The sequence below is a fragment of the Eublepharis macularius genome, chromosome 1 (assembly GCF_028583425.1).
Source record: "Eublepharis macularius isolate TG4126 chromosome 1, MPM_Emac_v1.0, whole genome shotgun sequence".
Lineage (NCBI taxonomy): Eukaryota > Metazoa > Chordata > Lepidosauria > Squamata > Eublepharidae > Eublepharis > Eublepharis macularius.
The window spans coordinates 224,845,199-224,869,602 of NC_072790.1; the positions used below are offsets into that span (position 1 = coordinate 224,845,199).

General features: G+C 47.4%; 2 protein-coding genes across 3 annotated transcripts in view; one reads left to right on the forward strand and one right to left on the reverse strand.

Moving 5' to 3' along the window:
* Positions 1–228: 228 nt before the first annotated feature.
* On the forward strand, positions 229–2,328 carry UCN (urocortin). Its single transcript, XM_054995891.1, has one exon. The coding sequence runs from the start codon at positions 1,904–1,906 to the stop codon at positions 2,315–2,317; it is 414 nt and encodes a 137-aa protein (XP_054851866.1). The 5' UTR covers positions 229–1,903; the 3' UTR covers positions 2,318–2,328.
* Positions 2,329–4,869: 2,541 nt separating this feature from the next.
* Positions 4,870–24,404, reverse strand: part of TRIM54 (tripartite motif containing 54) — a 31,075-nt gene continuing 11,540 nt past the window's right edge. The window contains exons 2-10 of one of the 2 annotated variants that reach the window (XM_054995880.1): positions 23,882–24,054; positions 20,341–20,512; positions 16,168–16,263; positions 13,101–13,334; positions 12,879–12,901; positions 11,347–11,471; positions 7,240–7,347; positions 5,737–5,775; positions 4,870–5,042 (exon numbers count right to left, since the gene is read on the reverse strand). In XM_054995880.1, coding sequence (XP_054851855.1) covers positions 5,032–5,042; positions 5,737–5,775; positions 7,240–7,347; positions 11,347–11,471; positions 12,879–12,901; positions 13,101–13,334; positions 16,168–16,263; positions 20,341–20,512; positions 23,882–24,054 — 981 coding nt within the window. In that variant the 3' untranslated portion in view covers positions 4,870–5,031. Of the gene's footprint in view, positions 5,046–5,736; positions 5,776–7,239; positions 7,348–11,346; positions 11,472–12,878; positions 12,902–13,100; positions 13,335–16,167; positions 16,264–20,340; positions 20,513–23,881; positions 24,055–24,404 lie in introns of both variants that reach the window. The other variant, XM_054995871.1, reaches the window with a different exon arrangement.

A 24,404-nucleotide genomic window follows, 5' to 3' on the forward strand; every position in this document is an offset into this window, starting at 1 on the left:
TGGAATGGAGCACAACACCGCCCACTTCCCCACTTCATTCAGCTGCAAAGTGCGAGAGTTCTTGTCTGCAGACTTCTGGAGTTCCACCAGCATTTAGTCATTCAGTTTCACGGGGAAGGACGACCCCTTCCAAGAGAACATTGGTGTTTGAGAACCGGATGCCTTGCAAGTGTTTGTCGATAACAGCAAACAATTTAAGAGCCAACACATGTTGAGTCCAAACTATCTGCAACCTGTTGATTATTGTAAGTCATGGCCAGATGCCTACAGAACATTGAGTGGGCCCTTCTTATGTTGCTTGGTGTTCATCATGCCCCCAGACTGCCCCAGAGAATTGAAGTAAAACATCCCATAACCTTGGTTGTTGTGGGTTTTCCGGGCTGTATTGCCGTGGTCTTGGCATTGTAGTTCCTGACGTTTCGCCAGCAGCTGTGGCTGGCATCTTCAGAGGTGTAGCACCAAAAGACAGAGATCTCTCAGTGTCACGATACTGACACTGAGACAATACATCCCATAACCTTGCTGGAGAGAGAAGCAGGAGCCACCTGCCTGCCAGTGCATTCAACTTGTCTACCTGGGTTCAACAATGGTATCACATTTTTTAGCTTAAAGCAAATATCCTTGTAATGACACTAAATTGGAACACACACGCACACAACATACAGTACTGCCTTTGGATGCTGCGCAGCTGTATGCTTTAGGTTTGGCAATTACCAATGCAGGCTTCTCACTTTCTGATTATTTTTTAATCATGAGGCCAGTTTTGCAGCAGAAAATAGGTGATCCAGAAGTCTGGCATAAAAAGAAGTAAATTGGGGGGGGGTTGAGACTAGGCTGCTCTGGCCTTACTGCTATGGGGGGGGGGGGCGCGGGACAGGCAGCATTTGGGGAACCTTGAAGTGCTGCTTATCTTAGGAGGTAGGGAGCTCAACCCCTCGAGGCTTTGCTGTTGACAGCAGCGAAGTGTTCTGACTTTTTCGTCTTTGACACCCTGTCCCTCTGATGCGGCCCCCCAGCACACACACACCCCGGGCAGCTCACGGGAGACGGAGCGAGATAGCCCCTGGCCCTAAGATGATTCCGGGCAGGTTCATCAAGCTTCAGCACTACGGACAGCGCACGCCCCGCCGTTCCGGAGGAGATGCTCGTGCGCTTCCTGGGGGGGGGGGGTGTTCTGGATGCGCCAAGAGGGCAAGTCGGGGGTGGGGAGGCTCCGTTTTGGCTCCAGAACGGCCCTCTGGAGTTCTGCACGCAGATTTGGGGAAGGAGAAATTCAGAGTTCAGCGGCTGAAACTTTGAAAATAGTGCCCAAGTTCCAGCGGTAGCGGCTCGCGGGCGTCCGTGGGCGCGCCAGTCTGCGTCCCAGGAGGGTCTGCTGGACCCGCTGAGCGCTCCATCGGCAATCAGTCCATGTCCCGCGCTGACGTCAATGGATCTCCCGGCCTGGCTCTATATAAAGATCCGGCCAGCGGCTCCGCGCACCCTCCTTCCCGGATCGGCAAGGACGCATCGTGGTGAGTTACTTCTCGCTGCCGCAGGGCTGAGGCGGAACGGGACCTGGGCTGAGCAAGGGGCCCCAGAGACAGCCACTGCTTCCCCGGCGAAGCTCGAAGCCTGCCTACTTGTGTTCCCTCCTACAGGCATCGGGCCCAGAAATCGCGGAGAGGGGGCGGGAGAGGGACTCAGAGGCCTCAGCTCCAGCGCCAGGCTTGGACACCCCCCCTAGAAACCTTGCCCGTGGGAAGATAGGGAGAGTCGAGGTCGTCCCGGCTCCCCTACCTCTGTGCGGAGGAGCGGAAAAGAGTGACCAGCTCCCGCCTCGCTGCGAGACCGTCGGGGCCGCTGCCGCCCCCCACCCCTGGACTCACCGGTCTCTCTCTTCCCAGGCCTGGACCGCCCCAGCATGAGACGGGCGCCGCTGCCCATGCTCCTGGCCTCGCTCCTACTGGTCTCTCAGGCGCCCTTCGGAGCCGGCCGAGTTCCGGACTTCGACGGCAACGCGGAGAGCGGTTTGAGCCTCCGGCTGCTGCTCTTGGGAGAGGATCGCGCCTCCCAGTGGCCCCTCTCGCCCCCGCTGCCTGCTCCCGGACACGACGTGGCGGCCTTGGTCGTACGATCCCTGATCCGGGCCGGGCCCGCCGGGGAGCTGCGCCGCCGCCTGAGCGAGTTAAGCGAGCGGCTGAAGCGCCACGAGCCGCCGCTTTCCATCGACCTTACCTTCCACCTCCTCCGCCAAATGCTCGAGATCTCCCGGGCTCAAAGCCAGCAGGAGCAGGCCGAGCAAAATCGCATCTACTTCGACTCCCTGGGCAAGTGACGTCGGCCGGGAAAGCAAGTCGCGGAGAGTCCCGCCGTCCCCCGCCGCACCGAGCCGTCCAGCAGCTGCAACGGGGTTGCCCTGGGAGATCGCGCCTCTCTCCGCTCCGGCTCAACTTGTTCCAGGCAAGCCACGCTGCCACGCGAGGTAGCGGGAATCAGAGACGCCCGTTTCAGTCGCAGAGGTCTCGGGAGACAAACCACGTCTGCGGGCGCCAGGCCTGGGGTTGGAAGGGTCAGAGTGGAAGCGGAGGGGCCACAATCTATTGGCATTCTAGTTTTTAGCAGTCCTGACCGCAGCCCCGCTAATATTTAGGAGTTCACTTCTGGGTCTAGTTCACATGAACACATGAGGCTGGCTTGCACTGAACAGAGCATCGGTCTGTTTGCTGGAGACGGTATTGTAGACTCTGACCGGCAGTGGCTCGGAAGAGATCTTCCACGCCACCTAATCCTTTGACTGGGAGATGCCGGGCAATGAACCCGGGACAGATGCTCTGCCACTGAGCCACAGCCGGTCAGAATAATAGGATTTGGTTAAAGGATTTGGCAGTCCCGCTGGAAAGTGTCAAAGGCGCTCCACCTTGGAGGCGCAGTGGGTGCGCCGCTGTGCCGCCCCCTCCGTCCCTTTCCCCCACACGCGCTTTTTGAGCCAGTGTGTGTTTCAGGAGCCCTTCTGGCCTCAAAATACTCTGCTTTTGGTGAGGGGAGACGGTCACTCCATTAAGGCAGCCCAACGATCGTATGAGTTTTAATTGACTAAATGTGCACACATGTGCATATGAATTAAACTATCGTTCGAAAGAAACAGAAGGCATCCCCCATACTAGCCCAGCCTCGGAAGAGGCATTCCCTGTTCCGTGAGAACAAGGTCATGCCTCGCCTAAGAAGTAGCCTGCCACTTGAGGATTTAGAAAAGGACTACAAATGATTTTTTAAAAAAAATCTAGTGCCCAATTCCCTGGGGCACATTTTAACTGAGTATCAACATTTCACCGAATACCGGTTGCAGTTTTCTATTTAATTAATCGAATCCACCCAAGCGCAGGCTTATGACCCCACCAGCCCGCCCCCCTTTCTTCCCTATTAAAACTTACGATGGTGCCTCTGGCAGCAGGGAAAGTTGCCGGAGCGCCGCTTTTGGGGGAGGAGACGTGCCCCGAAACCCCGGCCGCCCCGCCTTCTGCCGCTTCCACGCCCTGCCCGCAATCGGGGAAGCCTCGCTGCTGCCTCTGCATTCAGGCCGCGCCGCTACCTCTGCAACCCGCCTTCCCGTCCTGCTCGGGCCAAGCTCGGGGCGTGACTCGCAGAGGCCCCACCCGCTCAGCCTCCCTTGCAGACGCCGGAACGTGGCTCTGCCCAGCGGGCTGCAGCACCCCGGGGGAGTGGCGGAGAGTCCCGCTTGGCGCTCCGGCCGTCTCACTCGCTTTTCTCTTCGCAGGCCAGCAAGACCGCCCCGGCATGAGAAGCGCCCTCGCTCCTGCTCGCCCCCGCCGCATGCCTCAGCTGCGACGCGCACCCCGCTCAGTTCCGCAAGGGCCCGGCCGAGGAGCCGCCCGAGGGCCTCGCCTGGACACCGGCTCGCAACTCCTGGCCAAAGAACTGAGCTGGCCCAGACGGAGGTCGAGGAAGGCCTTGCCCGGCCGAGCGCAACGCGGCAGGAGCCAGGGGGGCGCCCCGTTGGACGGGGCGGAGTCGAAATAAAACCTCTTGGGAGACAAACCGCGTCCCCGTGCGCGCTTGGGGCCCGGGGGGAGGGCGGGCCTGGGGGGCTCTTTGCTCTGGAGGGGGCGACGGGGGGGGAAGAAGCCTTCGGTTGGGAGATGGGGGGCGTCTCCAGCTGCTGGGCCACCCAGCCTAGTACGTTTCAACCCTCCCCTTTCTCTGACGGGGTTGGGGTGGCACGTGGCTCTCTCCCATTTATACTTAACAGTAACTTTGTGAAGTAGATTAGAGGAGTGTTCTAACCCCTACACCACATTGCCCCTCGAGGTTGTTGTGTTCCTGCTGAGCACCACCCCTTCAGCACTTCCTGCCTTTGAGCCCTTAGATAAGATCTGCTTTGAAGCTGTCAGGCAACTGTAGGCAGGGGAGTGCTGCCCTCAATAGCAGCATCTCTATCAGAGGTTTGCAAGAAAGGAAGAGTGCTGGCTGGAGGAGGCCACTCTAAAGTAGGCAATAGCTCATTTGAGAGGCAGATCAGGACTCAACAGAAACCATCACACTACGTGCAGAATGTGGCTTCTTGGATCCAACAGAGCATTTCCATGGACCCACGACTTACTAGCCATGGAATGCAACTTTTGAGCCTCCTGCAGGCCAAAATGTTGATCCTGGGGGAGAGGGGATCACCACGGACCAGTGTTTGGGGGGATATTTGGGGGCAAGGAAGACACACTCCATCGAACTCTTCCTTCTGCAGAAACATTCAATTCAGCCCACCCTCTCTGAATACCAGAATCGTCTACATTGATGCCCATCAGCTCACTTCTCACCTAAGAGAAATAACTTAAACCTGGCAGCATTGCAGACAAAATATTTACAAAGAAAAAACAAATTTCATTCTCTTAATGGAATAAAAAAACCCAAAGGAGGTTGGGTTGGAGGAAGAGTAAAGCAAGAAAGGTATTCAAGCTGGAGCTGGTGAGGGGTGGGAGCTGCTACTCCAGATACATTGTGGGTTGCTTCTCCTCCAGTGGCTTTTAGCCCACATCTTCAGTGCTGACCTGCTGGGAGACAAGATGGATGCTCAGAACTTGGGGTGCACAGCCCTTTTCAGACTCTGTTCCCCCAGGGGAGATCCTCCGTTTTGAGGCTTAGGTGAGAAGGACTAGTGAATGAGAACAGGCAGAGAAAACCTCCATGCCTAGTTATCTTACGGTGACAAATCCTGAAGTTCCTTTAAATGAACTAGAAGAGGAGGACCCAGCAAAATCGGTGACCACCAGCAGCTGCAGGGAGGAGGTAAACCTAGGCTGAAGTCCAGATCAAAAGGACCACCCCTTCTCATTTATTTACTTCACATATAGCCCACCTTGCCCGCTGAGGCTCAAGGCTGATTGCAAAAATACAAAGAACAAATCTGATCGCAAATTAGAAATGCAGCAAGACGGGTTTTGTTTCAGATTGGGAAGAATGCAAAACAGCAAAATTCTCTCTCCCCCCACCCCCATTCTAGAGCTGCTCAAGTCTACTTTTCCATTCTAGGTTAACAGACCCAAGGAAAACAAACTAGATTATGGGATGGTGTTTATAATTCCAACAATCCCACAAGCATCAACAAAGCTGTGGAATTCTAGAAGCAGAAGTTTTCACCAGATAACAGCTTGAGGGTACCAGTCTCCCCATCCGTGATTCCGCAAAGAAGCACTTGTCCAAGCTAGGAAGAGATTCCTCCATGCATACTCGGAGGTGACTTACCATGTGAGGCACTTGCTGGTTTAGGTCTCAACCCCACATCTAGGGAGAAAAATAGAGGCTGGACTTAATCATTTATTTAGAGATTTATACCCAAAGTGGTATAACATCATCTTCCCCTCCTCTGTTCTAGCCTAACAACAACCCTATGAGGTAGGTTAGGCTGATAGTGACTGACCTACAGGATCCAAGACAGGTAAATTAGGCTGGAGGAGGGGGGTCAGGATTAAACAGATGGGGGCAACCAAACCAGATTGTTAGCCACGCTCTGATTCCAGGCACGGGCAGGTCTGCTGGAAATTCCCTCCTGCTACAGGTGGCACCAATCTCTCCCTTGATGCAGGTGACACAACAGACCCAATGGCCAATCCCTCTCAGCTGAAGCTACCTCACAGGGTTGTTGTGATGATAAAATGGAGATGGGGAGAATAATTTTGCAAGTCACTTTGAATGCCCCATTGGGGAGAAAAGTGGGGTATAAATATCCAAAGAAATAAAAGACTTCGATAAAATCCCTCACTAGAGATTCCTAAGGAAACTTAACTAGGGGGTGAAAATATTATGACTAAAAAGAGAAAACTCAAGGAAAGAGTAAATCATCTGTTTTAGCAGTAACTGGTACCTGAATGGTAATATGATCGCTATTTCTAATATGGCATGGGGTCTAGAAGGATTGAAAAGGGAAACTCTCATCAAGCTGAAACTGATGATGTCATCCAGGAAACTGAAAGCAACAGGCTTAAAGACAGTACAAGAAAATGCATTGTCACACAGTGTCATAAGTAACCTATGGATCAGTGCCACAGGATGGAACAAAAGCTACCAGTCTAAAGGAAAATAGGGAAGTGAATATGTTTAAGGGTAGCTGTGAGCTAGGAAGTACAAACTCCACATTGAGAGAGGAGATATGTCCATCTATGAGATGTGGAGGACTTAACTACAGGGGCGGGAGGTTGGGAGCTGACCCCTGCTTCCAAGTTTGCCTAGTGCAGCTGGCTGGCCACCATCAAAATCTAGAACGCTGGATTCATGTTCTGTTCCCATGCAAAGCTTCCAAGCCCAGCTGGGTCAGCTTGCCCCTTGAGCCTTGGGATAATGCATGCTTTATTTATTTATTTAGCTATTTACACACACCCCTTTCCAATGGGGATACCAAGTGTTTCGCAACATTTTATCTCCACTCCATTTTATCTTCACTGCTATCCTGTGAAGAAGGCCAATATGAGGGTGACTGGCTCAAGGTCACCCCAGGGAGCTTCCATGGCAAAGTGGGGATTCAAACCTGGGTCTCCCAGAGCCTAGTCTGACACTTTAACCGCTGAACCATGCTGGCTCCTGTAACTATGCGAGCATCTTCAGGCCTTCTGATTGGTAAGGGGGAGGCTCTTCCCACCCCATCCCCAATGGGTTCCTGTTCAGACAGGCAATGAGGCTTGACCCACTCAGAATTCTTAGTGATTGCTCCACCCCACCTCATTGATCCTGGCACATCCAGGGGCAGCTCACCTTCAGTCCCTTCAGGAGCATCCAGCCCTTCCGGGTGCTCCTCTTCTCCTGCAGCATCGCCTCCTTCTGGGCCAGGTCCTTCTGCTTCAGTATCCTCCCCGGTAATATCTGAAAGAAAAAGGAAACAGCTGCAGTCAGGCCTGGGTTACAGCATCATTATCTCCCCACTCTGCCAAACACAATGGCCAGCATACTGGACACCAGTGGACCTCCACTGATGGAAGAGGGAACAATTTTGCCCCATTCTCACTACCTTCCACCGACCCCCATAGCCCCATGTAGATTCCACAACCCCGAGAATCAACTTCCCTGAGATCAGAAAGGAATGCTGAGCGTGCGTGCGTGCGTGTGTGAGAGAGAGATCTATGATCCTTGCACAAGCAGATCACTGGATCCAATCACTTATGCCCTAGTTAAGTACAGCTGTTTGTTTATTCTTGGTATAATTATGAGAATTATGATTCTGCAAAGAATCAAGGTGGAGGAGAGAGGTCCGCTCATCCCCGTGAGTCAGTTTCTTGAAAGCCTAGAGATGTAAGAGAACTGGAAAAGTTCATAACACACCAAGAGCTCTTCAGTGTGGTGCCCTCCAAGGGGTATTATTAAGTTCATAAATCTAAGAAAAACAAACTGATATGGAAAAGCAAATTCCATTGTGTGCTGAGCACATTGCGCATAAACGTATGCACTAATTCCACTGACAGCAGTGGCAGCCGGGAGGGGGTGGTTTTATATCAAAAGGTATATGAGGCGGAACTGGCATATCCTCCAAGGCTTCTGCAGCCTTCCCTCAAAGATATTAAATTTCCGCAGCCCCATTCTTTCCAGTAATTGCTTATACACAGTGTTGAAATTCTAAAGCTGGCCTGACTCCCACCTACCCCTGTGCTGTCTGAATATTCAGTTTTGTTCTGCAGGGAACAGAGGCTTAGTGTTTGCACATGACCAGTGAGCGCATAGCTGTGGATCTGGACCAGTGCAATTCGCAGTTGTGGGTGGTCTTTGTTGATACCAGGGTAAAATGTCTCTTCCAAGAACCACTCCGACTATTCATGCTAATGCACTATTTTGGCAAAACGCTTGAGTAAAAATATTTATTTATTTCATATAACCCACTTTTCTCACCAGTGAGGACCCAGAGCAGCTCAGATCATTCTCCTCTCTGCCATTTTATCCTTACAACAATCCTATAAGGTAGGTTAGGCTGAGTGTGTGTGACTGGTCTAAGGTCACCCCACAATTTCTGTGGCAGAGTGGGGATTTGAACCTTGCACTGTGTGTGCATGTGCGTATGTGCACACACACACACACACACCACTTGTGCTGCTGTTGGGCATATGCACTCTTTAAAATATTTTTTAAAAATGAGGAGTTCCAAGAGGGACCAACATACACCATTTTCCCACCCAATGTTTTGTATTCATGCACCATCTGCAAGCTTTACAGAATGAGCTGATGAAGCAGCAGCAGAGGAAACTGCAAGATGGAGAGGGGCGGAGGATGAGAGCCATTCCTTGAGGCAGTCGAGAGTTCGATACTGCATATGGTCGCAAGGGGTGGGCTTTGCAAGAATATTCTGGGGACCCACTTTTGAAGGAAAAGCAGTTTCCAAAAAAAAAAAGAAGACGAAGATGAAGACCAGGGCTTTTTTTCAGGGGGACCGTGGGGGAACAGAGTTCCGGAACCTCTTGAAAATGGTCACATGGCTTGTGGCCCCACCCTCTGATCTCCAGACAGAGGGGAGTTTAGATTGACCTCCGCACCGCTCAGTTCCACTACCTCTTTTCCCAGAAAAAAAGCCCTGATGAAGACGAACCCAAATTGGCTTGGTGTAATGCTTAAAATGCTGGACTAGAATCTGGGAGACCTGGTTGAAATCCCCACTGTGCCAGGGAGGCTCACTGGCCAGTCACATACTCTTAACCTACCTCACCAGGTTGTTGTGAGGGAGGAAAGACCGATCTATACCACCCCGAGCTGTTTGGAGACATGACAAGACAAAAAAGGTACTAAGATAAATAAGAGTGCGGGGTAGTGATTAGTGTTAAGTTGAGATTCGGGAGACACACGTTCAAATGCCCACACTGCCATGATGCACCTGATGCCTTTGGGCTAGGCACTTTCTCTCTTAGCTGCACCTACCCCAAAAAGGGTCATTGCAAGGCATGCAGAATTATGTACACTGCTCTGAACTCCTTGCAGGAAGGATAAGATAAACATTTCATAGACAGACAGACCTGGGGACGTAAAGAGGATCCTGAAAGGACATATTCAACACACTTGTTTATGGACTGAAGGAAATGTGCACAGCGTTTCCTAGCCAAAATGGTCAATTTCTCCTTTATGGGGCGGGTATGATTTCACCTAGCACAGGTGACGCCACAGAGGCGAACTGTAAGGTAGTGCACCTTTTTGCAGCCAAAACTGGTTATAGGGCTTGGTCTACAAACATGCAGCTGAATGAGTGGCAGGAACCGCAGAGTGGGAGAATGGATGATGCCATTACTGCTGTCCAGTTTCTGCACCCTTTTATCATGAACACCCTTGCAAGGCAAACAAGCAAGTAGCTGAGTAAGTTTTTGACATACAGTCAATAGTTTTTATGTAAAGGAACATTCAGAAGTGGCATCCCCCACCTGCAGTTTGAAGGGGAGCATCAATGCCACCGAGGACTCTGCTATTTCCTTCTTGCCTTACTATGCTACAAGTGCAGACTATGTCATTGGCAAGGAATGCTCAGTTGGGGGTGCTGTGCATTGGAGAAATGAGTTCTTCATAGATCTGTGAACTTCATAATCATCATACTCCCACCTCTCCATTAAGTTCATTATCACTGGTAAAGAGCTTTGTGAGTCTCAATAAAATGCAAAACAGATGGGTTATACAAAACTCATTTGCAGTAGAAAAGAGCAGGAGTCCTGCAGCACTTATAAGGCTAACAAAATTTGTAGTAGGGTATGAGCTTTTGTGAGCCACAGCTCACTTCTTCAGATACCTGTGGTGCACGAAAGCTCATACCCTACCACAAATTTTGTTAGTCTTATAGGAGCTACTGGACTCTTGCTCTTTTCTACTGCTACAGACAGTCTAACATGGCTACCCATCTTCACAAAACTCACTTGGAGTGTGTTGAACTGCTGAGTGGACCCCATTGATTCAGGAACTTGTTCATGCAAAGAACATGAGAGCCTCCTTACTGGAGCAAATCAAAGACTAGCATTTAGTTTCCATCCAACAGAGACCGGGCGAGGGCTTGAGAGAGAGAGAGACTGCTTGCCAAGATCAATTAAGATTGCACGTCCTCTCCTGGAACCAGACCTGGGTTAAATATCCCTTCACCCCTCCACTCCGCCTGTATCCCTGCATAGCACTGAATTAAGACTTGCTGAAGTATATCAAGTTTAAGAGGCCCTATATCATTACCTCGAAAATGGTAATTTATTATTATTACTATTATGATTATTAACTTAATTTATAACCTTCCTTTTTCACCGAGACACAAGGTAGATTACAAAGCAATTCAATCAGACTCCAAAGCAAACAACTGAATTACAGGAAAATCAATGCAAACAAAATCTGGGCTAAGGCATCACATACCCATAATGAAGAACAGGGGTTAAACATAAATAGAGGACATGGCAGAGTTTTTAGGAATTTTCTGTATTTAAAGGCCCCTGTAAGCAGAGGCTCTAAAATGTGCATAAATCCACTTCTGCCCAAACCTGCAAATCTGAGGACTCCCAAGCCCTCTATGTGGCGCTGTTCTCCAGCCTTTCTTTCTCTCTTCTAGAAAAGTGGCTCTTCTCCACCCCTTTTCTAGCCCCACATGTTGATACATGCACACATCTTGCAGACCACATTTGTGCATAAAACCCACACAGAGAGGCTGACCCCCCTTTGACACTGCCCTCCCAGTGCTGAACGTTCCAGTTTTCTTTTCTGTTTTCTTCCCCCTGCTGGCCTCTGCCCCCTTCTGGTCCTGCCACATCAGGATGGACCAGGGGCTCTAGCAGGCATTCAGAGCTCATTGCTCCCCAGCATGTGCCAGGTCTGCTCCTAACCAGGCTTTGCCAGGCTAGTGACAGCCCAGCCACCAGCTGCCCTCACCTGTCTGGAATTCAATTGTTCTCAGCATTTCAGCCACATGGTCCACATTGATGGAAAAGTGGTCCATGCTTTCATAGCCAGGCTCTGGACGGCTGCTCATGGATACTTTGGACATGTCTGTGATTCTGTTGGATGGACAGAAGCAGAGAAAAGACAGTGGCTTAGTCCATTGCTCATGTAAGATCTTGCCTCAGTTGGACTGTAATGGGATGGCAGGGGGCTGTGGAAAGGGTGAGGCATAAAGGGGGGGGGCACGCAACCCAGTCCAAAATGGGAATGAGATTTGATGGACACAAACGGCCACAAACATAGCCCGTGCCTGCTCCCTTCCTCCTACTCAGAATCCCTCTCAACAAGCAAACAGTTCAAGAAGAAAACCGAAAACATTCTTCTTAGTCTTCTCCAATGTTGAGAGATGGGACTGTGGTCTAGGGCTCAGCTAGGGTCTACCTCTTCATTTGGAAATGAAACTCCTGGGGTTACTTTATGAAAGAAGAGACCATTTTTACCACTTTCTTTGTCTGCTATTCTCTCACTGGAAAAAGCCACTTCTAAGGTGATTTTTACTATACTTGTGGGGGGAAAATATGGCTATCTGTACATTTTCCCCAGTAGAACTAAAAGCAGATGGGGGGGAGGGGGATTTCGCCAGTAAAAAAAAAAAAGAGGCGAAGTGTCTATTCTCCCTTCTCTTCGTCCTTGTAAGAGCAACCCTAAGGCTAAATTTGAAGAGAGAAAAAGGCCTTTAAAATAAATTCTGAAAAAACAGAGTGCCAAACTCCAAGGCCTCTAATTACTAGGCATTACCATCAGATCCAACTGCAGCTTCCAGAGTTCTTGATATGGCAACAGTCACATCTCACTGTTACTTGTTTCTGCCTTCCAAGGGCTCTAGGAGGCGCCTGTAGCACTGGGGACACAAATATGCCTGACACTTGGCCAGTTTGTTTCAAAGATGATGGTGTTATTTTAAAAACTATTTTGTTCCCAGAAGGAATTCTTGCTATATGGTCTAGTAGTAATCTACTTCTAACAACTTCTTCATTAAGTAATTTCTTGCTGCTACATCCTAAGAAAAGAGAAAACAGTGGAATGTATGTTTCGTTTCCTTTGTTACTGATGTAGCGCTCTGTGTGACTCAAAAGTTGGCTTCCAAAAATTCCAAGTCCTATTGTTCCAGACACTGGTGAAATGATAACTGTGAGAAATTCTTGGTTCTGCAGGACCAATGGTGCATATTAAGAATGACTCTAAATCTAAGGATGCTGAAGGATGAACGGAAAATGCAGAGAGAGAAGATAAGAGAATGGTTCCTGTGATTTGGGGGGATGTGGGACCTGGGATAAACAGTAGACTTGATGGATCAAAGGCCTAACAGATGAATGAGTCAAGGAATCAGGCTTTGATGGACAGGGGGTGGCTGCCCACCATCAGCAAGACCAACCATCATGGCCCTGGCCCAGGGGCCACAAGACATTGTGGGCTCTCAGAAAAGGATCTGTTGGCCATTTGCCCTGCCTCCCACTACTCACTTTTTAATCAGCTCCTTGGATTGCTGCAGGAAAGAGGAAGAGAAAAAAATTAAGTATCTGCACTGACCAAGGTCATCCACCTTTTGCCTCCCCCTGCAAGCTGCATAGCCCCTGTCCCTATTAGGAGAAACACCCCAGCCCCCCCCCCCCCCACAGTAGTGTGGCCACAAGTGTCCTGTTCCTTCCTGGTTAGCTTCAGGTTGGTCCTTGGCCACCACCTACCTGGAGGTAGACAGCCATCTGAGGTTCTTCCATGGACTGGATGGCTGACTCAACCAGTTTGGAGGAGACCTCGAGGTGGTCCCCGTACTGGCGAATGAGCTCTCGCACCAGCTGGACCTTCTCCTCCTGCTCTCGTCCGATCTCCTGGAGCAGCTCCTTCTTGCGCTCCTCCAGGGTGCTGTACAGGGAGTCAAAGCGCAGGCACAGGTGCTGCTTCTGCCGACGTCCGTTATCCTAAAGAGGAGGGTGTAGAAACCGGGCTTTGTTATCAATCTCTTCCCATCCTCAAGACAGGATCAACAAACCCAGAGGCGTGGCTGTGTGGTCTGCTGCCACAAAATTAAATGGAAGTCCAAAAGCCAGTGAGATGTAGTGGTCAGAGTGTCAGACTAGGAGATGGGAAACTCATGTTCGTATCCCCATTCTGCTACAGAAGATTGTTGGGTGACTGGCCCACATATGTTCATCCTAATCTTAACTCAGAGGGTGGTTGTGAAGAAAAAATGGAGTACGGGAAAAAGTTGTAAAAGCCTCTTTGTGTACCCATTGGAAAGAAGAGTGGGGTATAAGTGAAGCAAATGAAACACTAACAACATTTCTTAACAGCATCACTTCCTCCAGTGCAGAGTCCCGGCTTCTGGATCATATTGACTTACACTGTGTAATCCGCCTGGGTTGTCGGTGAGAAAGGTGGACTATGAATAATGTAAAGAGAATTTGGTGACAACTTATATCTACAGGTCAATGGCACAGCCATGGGCACACGCATGGCACAACAATATGCTAACATATTCATGGTGGACTTGGAGCAATGCTTCCTCAGCTCCCATCCACTGGAACCACTACTATACTTAAGATTCCTGGATGACATCTTCATCATTTGGACCCATGGGAAGGAAGCCCTTGAGAGATTTCATCAGGACTTCAATAACTTTCACCCTACTATCAACCTAAGCCTGGACCACTCTACACAACAGGTACACTTCCTGGACACCACTGTACAACTACATAATGGACGAATAAATACCACCTTATACCGGAAACCAACAGACCGATACTCATATCTACATGCCTCCAGCTACCACCCTAAACATACCACTCGGTCTATTGTCTACAGCCAAGCCTTACGTTACAACCGTATCTGCTCCAATGCTCTCGACCGAGACTCACATTTAAGAGATTTACAACATGCATTTTTGAGACTACAGTACCCACCAAATGAAGTGAAGAAACAAATCAACAGGGACAGACTAGTACCCAGAAACAGTCTGCTCCAGGACAAACCTAAAGGAACTAACAACAGAACACCACTGGTTGTCACCTATAGCTCCCAGCTCAAACCCATCCAACGTATCATCAGTGAGCTACAACCCATCCTGGAAAATGATACCTCTCTCTCAGAAGCCCTGGGTGGAAGACCTTTCCTTGCCTACAGATAGCCCCCCAACCTTAAACGACTTCTCACCCACAATCATGAATCGGCCAGCAGAGTCACCAGCACAGGTACCAGGCCCTGCAACAGACCCAGATGCCAGCTCTGCCCCTATATCTACCCAGGGAATACAATTACAGGACCCAATGGCATCAACTACACTGTCTCTGGCTCTTACAGCTGCTCATCCTCCAATCTGATATATGCCCTCATGTGCCAACAATGTCCTTCTGCTCTGTATATTGGACAAACCAGCCAACCTCTACGCAAAAGAATAAATGGACACAAATCTGACATTAGAAGTGGAAACGTCCAGAAACCAGTGGGAGAACACTTCAATCTACCAGGACATTCCATCAAAGACTTAAAGGTCGCTGTAGTTCAACAGAAACCTTTCAAAAACAAAATCCAATGGGAGGCTGCTGAATTGGAATTCATATGCAAATTTGACTCTTTCACGCTGGGACTGAATAGGGACTATGAATGGTTATCACATTATCACAGGTAACAGATTTCCTTTACAGAGGCGGGGTCTGGGGGTGCCCAGTGGCGCCTGGCGTGGGCTTTCGGGGACCACAGTTCTCTTTGTCAGATGCATCTGACGGGGAGAGCTGTGGTTATCGAAGGCTTATACTACATAGGAATTGGATGGTCTAGCTGTTTTACTGCTGCAAACTAACACGGCAAACTCCTTTGAAGCCTCACCCAAGCCAACTGACCCCTACACCAAAAGGAGATGTTTACATTTACTAGCAAAGGAATGTTTTGGTTTCATCCTCCCTCTCCCCCCCTAACTGCGTCTTCTCTCTCCTCCCCTCCCCCCCCTCCTCTTCTATATTTGACCAGTTTCTGTACCATGCATCTAACGAAGAGAATTTGATTCTCGAAAGCTTATGCTACAATAAAATTGGTTAGTCTTAAAGGTGCTACTGGACTCTTTTTGATTTCGCTACTACAGACTAACACGGCTAACTCCTCTGGTAAAGAGAATAAAAAATAAATAAATCGTGTGTACATCTACAGGAGATCTATATATACTCAAAGTTACAAGCAAGAGACAGGAAAGAGCAAGGGAATATTACCCAGAGAGGCCAATTAGAAAGAGTAACCCATCAAAGAGAAATCAATCCATTCAGAGTGGGCAAGGATCACTCCTGACTGTACACAGAGTAGGATAAACGGAGACAGATCTAATCAAGGAAAGTGCAGTGTGTGACATGGGAAAAAAAAAACAAGAGCTAGAACTGATTACATTATGATACAACATGATAATATGATTGCAACATGATAAGCAAAACTAATTAACATCTGTAAAGGGTAGGTGGAAGAGGAGGCGATGGCTAGGACGCATAGTACTGAAATGGAGCAGTCGTCCTCCCTATAGGGTAGCCAACTCCAACTTGAGCAGGGAACAAAACAGGGATGGGTTACCAGAGTTTGGCCTATGAAGCTGCCATTTCCTCCAGTGGAAGGGATCTTTGTAACCTGAAGACCAGTCCTATTTCTGGGAGAACTCCAAGCCTCATCTTGAGATTGGTAATCCTCCCCACACACTCCACAGAAGTGGCGGGGGGGGGGAGGGAGGAAAGTCCTGTGGTCACACCAGAGAAATGAGCACAGGTCTTCTTAACTCACCTCTATGGTTTTGCAAATCTCCTCCATCTGTGTGATGATTGCCTGAATTCGGTCATTCCCCGCTACCAACATGGCGATGCCATCGCTCAGCTCCCCCTGTAGAGAGGATGGGGAAAGGGTTAGTTCAAAGTTGCTCAAAGCTTAGACCCTGTTTCCATCTCCAGAGAGAAGCCTCAGACAGCCAAAATATCACAAAATCGCTTCCCCGCCAGGCCCTAAAACATCTGTTCTCTAAAGCTCCCCATTTTTGCACCAAGTATTAATTCTGATGACAAACTCTGGACAGCTGAAAAGTTTGCTTTTTTATAGTTTGTGCAGTTTTGATACAAATAATGCCTTTGGGGATGCATTGGCCATTCCAGATAACTACTGATTTTTCCAAAACACCCCCGGAAACCATTCAAATAAAGGGGGCTGGGTTGTTTGTAAGCTGATCTAGGAGTGTCTCCAAATGGCAGAATTTCAGAAACATTTGTGTTATATCGTGGCAAGTTGTGAATTTGGTGATGTTCCCTTATTGAACTGTTTTCCCTTATTGAACTGTTTAGTATTTTCCCCCTGATCCCTTTAGGCCGAAAAGCCTGGGTAGTAGTTTTGGTTTCATTTTCCCTACATGTTGTGGGCTGTTTGTTCTCCACCAAGCAGAGGCCAGGGAAGGCCCTGCTTTTGTTCAATAAAACTTTCAAACCTTTAGACATGGTGTGCTGATGGAATTATTACAATTTGTAAGAGGGATTTTCACATGCCTACAACACAAACCTGTTATTCAACACAAGTATTTTGTCATTTTTTTGGATAAGGTGCCTCTAGACAAGATTCACATTTGGTCACCTAAGCATACTTTTTATGGAGAAATACATGCCACAACACAAGGCAGCACTGACAAACACACCACGTTTTTCACAGGTACAGTCAGAGACATCTGAAAAAGTAAGCCGAGACTCACGAAAGCTCATGCCCTACCACACATTTTGTTAGTCTTATAGGTGCTTCTGGACTCTTGCTTTTTTCTACTACAGTCAGAGACCTGTTCACCTATACACAAACAACAGATTCTGCAACACCCATTCTACACTTAAATTGTCTCATCAATCAGCTTCTCGAAATCTAATTCCTCATGTAAGCAAACTATTTTGCAAAAAAACAATTCAACAGCAGTTTGTGTGAAATCAGTAAAGGCTGCCTTCATTCTAATGGCCTGATCCAATCTCTATCCATTACAATACATTCCAGCCACATTCCAAGCCAGTATTTACATACATTCCCATGGGCAATCTCTGACCTAATGCTACACAATATTCATTCTAGAAGGGCCATCGGCATTTACATACATTCAGTGCATTCCAATAGACAATCACTCACCTAATGCTTGGAGTTAGTGAGGGCCAAAATGATTATCCAGCATTTATGGCAGTCAAACTGCATACTTACTCACTTGTTGAATCATTTCTCTTCAAGCAAGCTTCACATTTGAGCCATTCAAGCATATTATTTTGGTGGGAATGCATTAAAGCTGCACAGCCCACTTCAGCACAGACAGACAGACAACCATTCAACACATCGTACATTCCTCATTGCAGATTTCTTTCTCCTGCTGCAATTTCTGACCTACATTTTGAATCTGCTTCAAAATTCTTGGATAATCCTCAGCAACACGTTTACTGGAACTGGGCCCAGGATCCGCCTCCAATAAAAGTCTATTTTCTTTCCAGAGATCCTTCAGGTACAGCACAGTATCTTCCGCTTTGGACATTTTCCTTTTACGAACATAGGGTCTACTTGAAGACCCTGCATTTCCAAGAATCAGACATTCATTTCCTATGTAATGAATAACGTACAATTTCCTTGACTCTGTTGATTCACGCAGACAATATACATGCTTTTTAAATCCAGAGAGACTTTGTTTCTGAGAACCGTCCGGATCCTTCAAATAATAGTATCTTTTAATGACACTTGGTATATTGTTCCGATGCATCTTCAGATTTGATCCCTTCGAAACCCATCTGTAGTGGTCAAAACGGAAATCCATCTGATGTTTTGGATCTTCAGAAGAAGATCGGTACACATATACTTCACCTCCTTTTGGAAGCACGGGTGGCAAAGAGATCACCTTTGTTTCCATCAGGCTTTGCCCTGAAAGTATCCCAAATACTTCTTGCATTGAAAGATCAGCATTTCGACCTGTCATGTAAGCATTTTGTGTTGAAAACATTTTTAAACATCTGTCTTGCTAATGCTCAAGGGGGAAAAAAGGTGCTGATGTCTTCCTCCCATCAAGAAAAGAAACTATCTGGGTGTTAACCAGATGTGATTAGCCAGTAAAATCTATTGGCCAGATGACTGCGAGTCACTGGTGGATTCTTTGAGGCAATCAAGGGTGATTTGTTAGGAACCTCCCCAAGGGAATGCATACAAGTTCTATACTGCCAATGTGCAGCTGTGTGCTATTTGACCATTGCTTATTCCGACTGTGATGAAAAATCTTTTGGAAGTGTGCAAATTTCTTTTTTTAAACCCAGGATAAGCCTAGCTCACAAGGCTGTATGGAGCACCATTGAGATTGTGCACACAAACTACCGTGAAGCCTCTAAGAAGTGGCTGTACCTGGCAAGTTTTATGAAATTAGATTCATGAAATCACGTTCCTGAAACCACAGAAGGAGCCACCAATTCTGTTTGTACCAATTGTGTGAAAGAAAATGGATGCTCTGCCTTTTTTTCTGTTCCAGCACTCATTGATGAAAACCATGCAGTGTAAAGCAGAGATCACAAGGACAAATAAATTACTTTCTGCCCCCCCCCCAGTACTTTGCTTATGAGATCAAATGAGGTTTGCTTGGAGAGATATCATTCTCTGTGTTACATGCATATGCGTATGTTCTGGACTGGGCAGTGTAGTTTAATTTCTTTCCACAAAAATGTCTTGCTTATATGCCCAAATGTGAAACTTCCTTGAAGAGAAATAATTCAACACTTGAGTAAATACATGGGTTGGCTGTTGAATGTATGCAAGTGTTGGAGAGTTGGAGAGATACTCTATTAGAATGCATTAAATGTAACATGGCTGGAATTACTATCAGGATGCGGACGGACCAGTGGAATTAATGCATTCTGACAGCAGATCACACAGAGTAATAAATGGCTTTTCTGCAAAATACTTTGCTTACATGATTAAACGTAAATCTAGTTAATAGAGAAATCAATAAATGAACATAGAATGTGTTGTAGGTTGCTTACATTACCAAATGTAATGCTTGACTGGACAGAAGAGAAACGTACTTCTCAAAAAGTACTTCTGTTGTATAACAGACTTGTGTTTTATATATGTGAAATCTGTCTTGATTTTTTTCTGAAATTCTGAAATCTTCTGAAAGTCTATCAAGAGCAGCTTGTGAGCAACAAATCCCCTTTATTTTAATGCTTTCCAATTGTCTTCTGGAAAATCACAATTAATAATTCTTATAATTATTCTGAAGAGCCAATATATCCTAATAGCCCTGTCGTTCCTTTGAGCATTTTGGTTGGTATTAATTAAGAGATATCACACAACTCCTGCTTTTGGGATTTTTAAATGGACTGACCTACCATTTTTGTCCACCTTGTCTAAATCAGAAGGAAGGGAACACCTCTGAGCTTGTGCAGAGTGCTTTTCCCTTACCACTGCCAGTTTGCATATCAGGGAATACAGATCAGACTTTGCCTTAAAATGGAGTCCCAAGATTCAGGTGACTGAAGTTCAAGGTCAGCCACTTCACAGTTCTAAACCCAAGCATTAGAGGAGGAAGAACAATGAGCTACAGGGTGCATTTTAGCACTAGATAAGGCTAAAGAAATATGATTCCTTGGCTAGCAATAGCCCTGGCTTACCAGGCTTCCGATTCCTTAGCAGGTAGCCCTGAGAAGCCAAGCTGCAACAGGTCCACCTAGCTAACCCACTAAGACCTCAATTTTTATCCTAAATCTTATTCAGACCATATCACAATATTGCTTTTCATGTGCAAAATCATCACATTTCCTTCCTGACATTCATCAGGATTCCCTTCTAGCCATCAGGAGACTGCAAGACAGGGGGAACTTGGGTGCCTGCAACCAGGGACCTCTTCGCCCCACTTGCCCAGGCCAGAGAGCACGGGGCTACAGGAATACAGTCCAGGCTGTGCCCTTCCTCTTTTACCTTCTGTCGTTTGTAGACGTTGGTCAGAGGGGCCACTTCACAGTCCTTGTGGGCTCCGAAGACTTTGCACATGGAACAAGTGGGGGTCTCACAGGTGAGGCAATAGATGTTGATCTTTTCATCTTCATGCTCCTCACACATCAGATGTTGCTCCGCCTTGGCATGGAGGGGTCTGGGGACCACATGGAAAAAACAGAGACGTACACTGCTTTGCCCCCAGAGGTTTTTGCCCTGAATCCTGTCTGTCCAAGTTTGGCACCCTACAGGGACGGCCTGTATGTGTTTGAGTATCCACCATTACATTCAGCAAGGGAATTAATTGGGTCTCTTGCAAAGAATGGAGCATGCAAAGACTCCCAAGTCCATGTTTTGAAAAGCCAAATTTCTGGGGTTTTTTAGTATAAACATAAGCTTAAAAAATGTTAAATAGTAAAGAGTCCAGTAGCACCTTTAAGGCTAACCAACTTTATTGTAGCATAAGCTTTTGAGAACTACAGCTCTCTTAACGGTGCAACTGGACTCTTTACTATTTTGCAACTCTTTACTATGTTGCAACTACTAACATGGCTAACTCCTCTGTATCTTAAAAAATATGAAAGCAGAAGCAATGGGAGGAGGGAAGCAGAGCAGGATTTCCTAAGGTGAACAATGGACTAGGTTTATTCAACTCCCACCTCCAGCTTCCCTGCCCTTTCCTGCTGATGAAGAGAACTGTGATTCTTGAAAGCTTATGCTACAATAAAGTTGGTTAGTCTTAAAGGTGCTACTGGACTCTTTTTAATTTTGCTACTACAGACTAACATGGCTAACTCCTCTGGATCTATGACCATGGAAAGCACCACATTCAGCCGAATGGAGAGGAAATCCATCAACCTCATGAAGAAACTGGCACAAATACAAACAGACATCATCTTCCTTTCTAAATGCAAAAAAACTGGACATTCTACCCAAGGGACTGTGTGTGAGGAACCCACTTAAATCCACTTACTGCACAGACTACTCCTCCCTCCCCTCCCCTCCTCTATATCTGACCAGTTTCTTCTTGTTCTCCATGCATCTGACGAAGAGAACTGTGATTCTCGAAAGCTTATGCTACAATAAAGTTGGTTAGTCTTAAAGGTGCTACTGGACTCTTTTTGATTTTGCTACTACAGACTAACACAGCTAACTCCTCTGGATCTACTTTCCTGGACAGAATCTCTTATTTGAACAAAAATGTTGCTTATATTATTCTGATGATTATAGAATTTGCCTTTTCCTGGCACCAAGGCTGTGTAGCCCAGCTCAGAATTAAATTGCTTTTAAATAAATACCCACAAGATGGAAAGAAAACTTTTTCTTTTTTCATAGAGGTTAATATACAATTTGACTTTGTAACCTATTACCTTTTCTGGGAAAAAATTATGATGCATTGTTGGGCTACCTTTTCCTACGTGGTTCAATTAAAAATAAAAATAAATATTTGGAAATTTTACTAAAACTTGTCAATGACTAGATGGGCCTGGGAGCGAGAGATGGCCTGCTGGGTGCTATAGATAAATTATTGCATTGTCCACGTCCATCTATATTCCGCTTGACAAGACAGGGCTGGAGATGAAAGAGAGATTCAGGATAGAAGGGGATGATAAGATTGCAAATGAGACCTCTCAGGATTGCAACTACAAAGATCAGTTTTCCCAGAGGAAATGTCTGCCTTGGAAGGGGGATGTACTAAAAGGAATGACAGGAACGCCCTTTGGAAACAATGGGAGAGGCTTGAAGTCATTGGAGATAATGGGAGCCAGGAATGCCAATTTACTTGAATGGGCTCCATTGAAATACATTATAGCACAGAAAAAGTTGCTAAGAAAATGCGGAATGGATTTTCCTTAAAGGTCTCTGGCCCCAGATAGACTATTCTGGGACGGGAATGACAGCTCCCCAAGAGTGGAGTGATGGTCTCTGGGAGTAGAAACAGTGCTCTGGGACTGGGATGACATCCCCCAGCATGGAATGACAGCCTCTGGGATTAGCAGAAGTGTTCTGGGACTGGAATGACAGCCCCCAGAGTGCAATGACAGCCCTTGGGAACAGAATCTCATGTGCGACTTAAATGGCAGGTCGCAGAGTGGAATGACAGCCCCTGGGAATAGGCTCAGTGCTCTGGGACTGGAATGATAGTCCCCAGAGTGGAATGACAACTCCCGGAAGTAGACTCAGTACTCTGCAACTGGAATAACAAACCATAAAGTAGAATTAAATACTTTACATTTTAATTGATATTTCTGGAAGGCATGTAGCTATCGCCGAATCAGCTGCTCCTCAATAATTATCCTGCCTGTCAGCTCCTCAGTTTCCTTACAAATTCATGAGATTGATGTCAACCATCTCCTCTGTTTTCAATTATAAATCTTGCCCTTTTCCCCCTTCCAGTGTCCAGTTCTGCAGCCTTCCAATCCTCCATGTTTCCATTACATGTCACACCCTGCCTGAGTTCCTTGCCCACTTTTGCCCACTCTGTTGACTGTTGACCTAGAGCACCCCTCCATAAGCTCTCTGTGAAAAATCCCATTTCGTACTCTACTTTAGGGATCCCCAACCTTTTTGAGCCTGCAAGCACCATTGTAATTCTGACAAACCATGGTGGGTGCAGATACAAAACGACTGCTGCAGCCGGCAGAGCCAGCCAGAAAAGGAAGGCCACAGCGTACCTTCAGTCATACAGTGAAAATCCTTGTAATCTGGTGGCAGCTGCTGCTGCTAAAGGAATGATTTAAAAATGATTCCACTCTGGAGCCTGTCATTCCAGCCCCAGAACACTTCTGCTTCTCCCAGGGACTGTCATTTCACCCTGGGGGCTGTCATTCCAGCCCAAGAATGCTTCTACTACTCCCAAGGGCTGACATTCCACTCTGCAACCTGTCATTCCAGTCCCAGAGCACAGATTCCGTTCCGAGGAGCTGTGATTCCACTTTGGGGGTTGTCATTACAGTCCAAGAACATATCTGCTACTCACAGGGACTATCATTCCACTTTAGGGATTGCATTTCAATGGAGCCCATGCAAGTAAATTAGCATTCTTAGCTCCCATTATCTCCAATGAGCATTCAAGCATCTCTCATTATTTCCAGTGGGCTATCCTGTCATTCCTTTTAGCACATCCCTTTGGGGGGTGGCCTCTATGGCTTTATACCCTGCTGAAGTCCCTCTCTTCCCCAAACAGACCCAAATTTCTCAACCCAGAGCTGGCAATCCCCAGCAATTGATTTCCAGATAACAGAGATCAGTTCCCATGGAGAAAATCAGACCACTCCAAATATCCAGGAATTTCCTAATCCAGAGTTTGCAGCCCTAGTGAGAGAATATCCTGTGGCAATGGGTGGAGGCTGAATACTTATCTTCCGGGTTTATGCAAAAAACGAATGAGTCAGATAAAAGGAAATGGTGGGTTGTTGACTCTTGTGCTTTGAAGACAGTCAGGTGAAGATCTGCCCTGCTCAGAGATTAGGCCACTGACTGGCACTATTTTAAAATAGGCCTCAAAGCCCCCCTCCCCACTTACCGAGAGGATTCTTGCTTGTAGATATCAATTATATTTTCCACCAAAAGGTTGCGCTGCAGGCCATACACTCCATGTCGGTCCAGCACCACTTCATGGCGGCAAGAGGGGCATCGGAATCGACCGCCGGAGGACACTGAAGTGGAGCCCCGCGATTGCCACAGAGGGTTGGAGGCCTGGAAGGGAGGGAGAGAAAAGGCATGGACACTGAGGTCTCCATCTTTGAGGACTTGAGCTTACCACTGCCCAAATCTAGTTGGTCTCTAAGGTGCTATTGGGTCAGATCTTGCTCTTCTACTGCAGACCAATATGGCAAGCCACCTAAAATATCTGAATGGGCCTGTCCTTCTCGAAGCAGGATCAGGGCCATTCCTGGTTATGGTCCAGTTTGCGTGAGGCCACTTATCTGCTCTTGCCAGCCCTGTTCCTCTTCACCCCATGCAATGGATATGAGAAGGAGTCAAATCCTGGCTACTTGTGGGACCACCAGGCAAAGTGCACCTGGTGTGTGGCTAAGAGTCCTGCA

Bases quoted from the DNA above. Each gene is read 5' to 3' on its own strand.
- UCN (XM_054995891.1), top strand. From the start codon at position 1,904: ATGAGACGGGCGCCGCTGCCCATGCTCCTGGCCTCGCTCCTACTGGTC.